The 6,489-nt window shown below is 36.2% G+C and overlaps 1 protein-coding gene across 1 annotated transcript; it reads left to right on the plus strand.

The window, feature by feature from the left end:
* The first annotated feature begins 4,507 nt into the window (after window positions 1–4,507).
* Window positions 4,508–5,831, plus strand: LOC124935774 (phylloplanin-like). Its single transcript, XM_047476201.1, has 2 exons — window positions 4,508–4,707; window positions 5,549–5,831. Exons 1-2 carry the CDS (start codon window positions 4,605–4,607, stop codon window positions 5,827–5,829), a joined length of 384 nt encoding a protein of 127 aa, XP_047332157.1. The 5' UTR covers window positions 4,508–4,604; the 3' UTR covers window positions 5,830–5,831.
* The last annotated feature ends 658 nt before the right edge of the window (window positions 5,832–6,489 follow it).

Here is a 6,489-nt window from a genome sequence, read left to right on the forward strand (position 1 = left end):
AACTTTATCTTAAATGAAAATAGATTCTATTCTAATCTTCTTCTTCTTCCTAATCATTTTTATGGAAAGGATAGTCTTCAACCTAAGAAATCTTTAAGACTGCGGTTAGAGGAGGGTTGGAGACATCTCTTTTCCTTTTCTTGGACTTGAGCCTCTTCACTCTAAGAACATATTCGACAACCTTCTGGTTGTTCAAAGTTTTGGAAGGAAGGTGAAAATTTTTACCAGGTTCATCCAGAAGGAAGCAAAGGAATGCGCTAAGAGGACCGTCAAAACCAAAGATAGTCTTCCGAGCACAGATCATTCTAACAAGGTTTCCGAAGTGGAAGCTTGTCTAGTTGACAAGAACACCCCTGGTGATTTCCACCATCATCTGAAAAACCTTCGTACAGTACTTGTAAGAAGATTCTTTAGAGAGAAGAGATTTTGAGATGATATCGCTTAGAAGAGAAAACTCATCTTTCAGGAGGTTTTTCTTTCCGTGAATATCCATTTGGGGAGAGTCATAAAAGACTTTCATCATTGTAAACATGATATCAGACGGAGTGGTTGAGAACTCATGAATACCTACGTTGAGAAGTTGGAAAAACATACCGAACGTGCTTTCGGTGATACAAATCATCTGGCCCATAACAATCCCAGCAACGATTTTGTCCTGATAGAAACCGGCTGTTTCGAAGAAATCACGAACCAACTGTTCGTGATAGAGATGATTAGGGTGAGGAACTTTCGAAGCCTGGAGGCTTTCAATGACTCAAACATCTTGTACATATCAGGAGATTTCAACGTGGATACTGATTTGAAATCTACTTGAATAGATTTCGGAGAGAAAGAAGACATTTCGACTAGGTGAACAAGAACTAGACGATTCAAATTCTAGAGAGAGACTCGGATTCGGAGATACTCAACCATTTGAGCAATCCCACTCATTAAATATTAAAAACTAACGTGTAGTTAATATGCAAATGATTATTTCTACCGTCAAAAGCTCAAAAGTCTGTTCATTGAGCTTCTCATTCTCAGATGAGATCTCTGTAACTTTCTTTTTGAAAACGTTTGATTCAGGTTGTTGATATAAAACTAGTTGAGATACATCAGGTGAAGATTTAGTTTCATTTAGGGATTCTGCTAGCTTTTTGTACTCAATGACCATGTCATTTAGTGCAGCTACCAGTTGTTCCCTTGAGAATCTTTCAGAAGAGAAGTCAAATACCTCAGTTTCCTGAGTCTGTTCTTCATCTTCTCTTGCCATGAAGCAAGCCACCTCTTCGTCATCACTATCACTGGATGAGAAGTAAGAGTCACGAATGCTTCGTCGGTTCTTCCCATCACCTGCAATAAGAGCCTTCAGCTCTTTTCCATCATCCTTTGCATCTTCACGTTTCGGCTTTCGGCATTCCGATTGATAATGACCTAGAATACCACAGTTAAAACACTTAACATTAGCTTTTGATTTCTTATTATCATTAGAATTTGAAGAGCTTGAGTTAGGGTTGCTCTTCTTCATGAAGTCGCCAAACTTCTTCACAAAGAGAGACATGGCGTCGTTACTCAGTTGTTGTGCCGCCATCTTCACATCAGTAGCTGCAGGTGGCTCTTCAGCTGTCACCAGAGCTTTGGCAATGATAATAGATGTGGATTGATCTTCTTCAATCCTACAGTTCAGCTCGAACTCATAGGCCTTGAGATCAGCAAACAAGTCAAAGAGAGAGATCTTATTGAGATCTTTGGATTCCCTCATAGCCATCGTCTTTATGTCCCATTCCCTTGGAAGAGCACGCATGACCTTGATAGCAAGCTCTCTGTTGCTGTAGGTCATGCCTAGGATGGATAAGGATGAAACAATCTTGTTGAATCTGGTGTCGAACTCGTTCATTGTGTCACCAGGACGCATCTTGAAACTGTCAAACTGTTGAGTGACAACCATGATCTTGTTTTCCTTGGTTTGCTCGTTGCCCTCACACAGTTGAGTGAGTCTGTCCCAGACCTCTTTAGCAGTGTCGCATATGATAATGTAGTTGAACATGCTGTCATCGAGAGATCTGTACAGAACATCAAGAGCCATGTTGTTGAGGTTGTTCTGCCTCTTTTCTTCACTAGTCAAGTCGACTTTCTCCTTATCGATCTTGATAGGACCCTCTGTGATGACACTCCACATATCGTCATGAAGAGAAGATAGATGAGCACGAACTCTCTTCTTCCATACGATGTAGTTTTCTCGAGAGAAAGTTGGAATGGCGGATGCACCGACATCTTTGGTTAGGGTTGTCATTTTTCAGGAAAGGCTTGAGAATTGAAACAAAGCTCTGATACCAATTGATAAGATCGGCTTTATCAATAGAGACGGGAGTCTGGCGATTTATGAAGGCTTATGAAAACGGTTTGAAAGAAATCTTATTAGGGATTTAATTCACTTTCTATTCTACGCAAACCCTTGTAAACACTTGAAACAGAATCAAGTGCGGAAATGTTTACTTAGGTTTGAAGCTTAAGATGAAAAATGAGAAGATGACAGAAAAGAACGACACAGCAGTTTGTTTATGGATGTTCTGAGCAAACTCTCCTAGGTCACCCCTTCTTCCAACCACAGGAAGGATTCACTATAATATTATTCGAATCAAATACAGTTTGTACACACTTAGCTCACTATTGAACAGAACACACTCTGTTCAACTAACAAGATGAAGAATATCACTCAGCTAAAGGATGCTTTGATTCTAACTCTCTCTTGATTAACACACAGTACAACCAGGAAAGCAGCTCACAGTATATGAATATTCAAAAGCTTGATTTCTCAGTAATTTTAGTAAGCAAGAAGATCGACTGAATTCACTCTCCACAATTCCGGAAGTTCGTCCGTTGTCCTTGAGAATCTTTAAATATGAACTAGTATCAACGGTCGAATCTTCATTATGATACGTGACACTCTTCTATTGGAACGCCTCCATAGTACACAACAGACTCTGAATACAGGGATAGTGGCCGTACACAACAGGTAGTGAGCCGAATATTCCTCAGAGATTTACCTGCAAAACAAGTAGTGAGAGGGATATTCACTTAAGTGTCAATAGTTAATTGGATACATCGGGCTATCGTACTGATCTTCACAAGAAAGTGGAGCAGGAGTAGCATACAGTTGTAGCACGTGGGTAGGCGGGTGCTAGCTTCAAGCAACTGCTTAAGCAAAGCATTAGACGTGTTTCAATTAGACAACCTCGTCTAATGAAATCCAACGTCCCGGTCTAATAACAGAATCCATTAGACAACCTGGTCTAATGGGATTAGACTTACATCTAATTACAATCATTTCAGACTAATCTGAAGGAGATAGACTGCACGTCTAACTTTCTCTTTCTATTAGACTGCACGTCTAACTCCGCTGAGTTAGACTGCACGTCTAATTCCATTCCATTAGACTGCACGTCTATTTCCGCTGAGTTAAACTGCACGTCTAATTCTGTTCCATTAGACTGCACGTCTAACTTCACTGAGTTAGACTACACGTCTAATTCTGAATTCATTAGACTGCACGTCTAACTCCGCTGAGTTAGACTGCCCGTCTAATTCTGAATCCATTAGACTGCACGTCTAACTCCGCTGAGTTAGACTGCACGTCTAATTCTGAATCCATTAGACTTCACGTCTAACTCCGCTGAGTTAGACTGCACGTCTAATTCCGGATTTATTAGACTGCACATTTAACTCCACGAGTTAGACTGCACGTATAATTACGGAGTCGATTATACTACACGTCTAACATCGCTGAGTTAGACTTCACGTCTAATTCCTCCAGTTAGACTGCACGTCTAACACCGCTTAGTTAGACTACACGTCTAACTTTATGCATATAATACCAAATCGTTCTAATGAACCTCATTAGAACCAAGTCTTATGAAATCTGACTTCGATACACCTGCATCAAAGACAATTAGACGCATATATAATCCATTCATCATTTCATCATCAAAATTCTAGTAGTCAAACTATTTCAACACTTAGTCAAAATAATTTCACCCGACATAATATAATATAATATTGATATTATGATATACGTATATAATATTTTATTTTCTAACCATTTATATATTTTAAAATGCTAACATTTCAAAAGGTAAAAGAGTATCACCAAACAAATATTTCAGTTGAAGCAAATACTCCATTTATTCCCCTCAAGAGTCATGTTCATTAATTTGATTTTATAAAATTTGAAAAATGGAAAAGTTGAAAAAACATTATTTCCATACGACTTACCAAAGTTGGGTCATTTGCTTCTCAAAAAAGATGTCTTACTTGGGGAAATTAAGAGACAATCGAGCCTAATGTGAATTTATTTATTTCATTTTATTATTATTCCATTTCCTTTGACTTTGTTTTTCCATTCGGTGGAGGTTGTATTAGCCAAAAACTCATTTGAGGTACATTCTTTCTATCCAAATTGCTAGAGTTGGTTGTCTATAAATAGTGGGTTGTTGATGCAGGATTGATATACCTATCTTAAATATTTCTGAACCATTTGAATAAGCACCCAACCATGTCTTCAAAGTCACCATTGTTCATTATGTTTTTCACCACAATAACCATGGTTATGACGGTCCAAATGACCGATGCCCAGCTCATCGGCCCAACCTTCAACGTCACCGGATCGGTGGCTTGCTCTCTTAATGGTAGCTTCGGTGTTGGCAATGCTAGTGTTTCCACCTTTTCCTAGTAAGAATATTTGTTACAAATCATTTGGGTTATAATATTTATAATCAACTCAATTCAATCGTAGAAATTACTATTAAAAATTAAATACTTTTTTTAATATTGTAATGTTTTGTTACGTCTCTTTTATTTGGATAATTATACAAAGAATTTACATTTATTATGTTTATTAATGATATAAAAATAATATGATTATGATTGAAAAAAAACTCTCTATTTAAAAGAAACAAAACAGTTACATTATAATAAGGATAATATTAAGAAAATAATGTTTAACAAATCAAAATGTAATAAAAACTATATTATGATCTTGTCACACCACACAAAAAGTTACTTTAATTCTCAAATTATAAAATACCAATTTTGAATATTTCACAATTTCCAAATAAATTTTATTTTTTGAATAATTATGTACACAAAAGTTGAACATATCATCACTAACATATCTGTTTTTTTTTCAATCTTCACAAAAATTTGGATTAATGAAATTTTTTCACATAAAGAAATGTACACTAAAGTTCTGTAGAAAAAAATCAAATCAAACACAACATGACATTATTTATCAAATAAATTTTTCTATAAAAACAAATAAATATTTTGAAATAACCCCATGCCATACAAGATCTTATTACAATCAAAGTTTCAAGCTTTTTGTGACGTCAAGAGTCAAAGAATATAAAAATAAATTGCTTGTAAGCATGAGTTAAACAATAAAAACAATATGCTTTTAGAGCATTAGAGTTCATGCATATAAGATCCATATAAGAGTAATCCAGAATGGTAGACATTATTCTATTTTAAAGCTTAATTAGTCATTATTCATAAATACATTTTGAACTTGCAGATGCGACGGTGCAGTTGGAATGTGGATCAGGAAATGTGTTGGCCAGCACCACGACAAACAGTGCGGGGTCGTTCTCAATAATTGTGAACCTGTTCACTAACCTCGTCAACATACTCAGCGGTTGCAAAATCGCGGTGCCGACTCCTCTCTCCTCATGCAACGCGTCGCTTCCCTCAACTGGCTCCTTATTCTCCCCCCTCCAACAAATTGGACCCAATATCGTCAACGGTATCTTAAACGTCACCAATAATGGATTTCAGTTTCTTCCTGGCGGGGATTGAAAATGATTATCCGGGATGAAGTCTACAAACTAAAAGTTACTTAATATGATATTGATATATATAAGAATGTCCTAGTAGTCATATATATATATATATATATATATGCACGTGACTAAAGAATGAATAAAAAGGAGCTGCAATGGTGCATCTCCTAGGTTATGTATGCACAATTTAGGGTTCCTTCCTAAAAAAATATATGATTGTAATATGGTTGTCATATGATATATGATATATAGTATTTTAATTGTGAAATATAAGTGAATTTGTCACACCTTACACTAGTAGAAAAAAGTCTTTTTAACGACTCTTAGTAACGACACTCGAACGCCCTTACTAATATATTTTATCAGTAACGGTTATAATAAATCGTTACAGTTAAGAATACATCAATAACGACTTATTATAACCGTTAGTGATAAAATATATTAGTAACGGTCATAAGGAATCACCGTTACAGATAATAGCACTGTGATTTTTTTTAATCGAATTAAATAAATCAGTAATGGTTTTTGAGAAAACCGTTACAGATATTGCAAGTTCATTTTCTTTGGGTGGGATATTAGTAACGGTTTTCCTCAATAACCGTTACTATTAATCTATTAGTAACGGTTTTCAACATAACCGTTATAGATACTAGCTCTGTCTTTCAGTCTTCTTATC

The sequence above is a fragment of the Impatiens glandulifera genome, chromosome 1 (assembly GCF_907164915.1).
Source record: "Impatiens glandulifera chromosome 1, dImpGla2.1, whole genome shotgun sequence".
NCBI classification, from domain to species: domain Eukaryota; kingdom Viridiplantae; phylum Streptophyta; class Magnoliopsida; order Ericales; family Balsaminaceae; genus Impatiens; species Impatiens glandulifera.

Excerpts from the sequence above, each read along its gene's own strand:
- LOC124935774 (XM_047476201.1), top strand. The coding sequence starts at position 4,605 with ATGCCCAGCTCATCGGCCCAACCTTCAACGTCACCGGATCGGTGGCTT. Across the intron at positions 4,708-5,548 it reads AGTGTTTCCACCTTTTCCTA|ATGCGACGGTGCAGTTGGAA; the intron begins GTAAGAATATTT and ends TTGAACTTGCAG.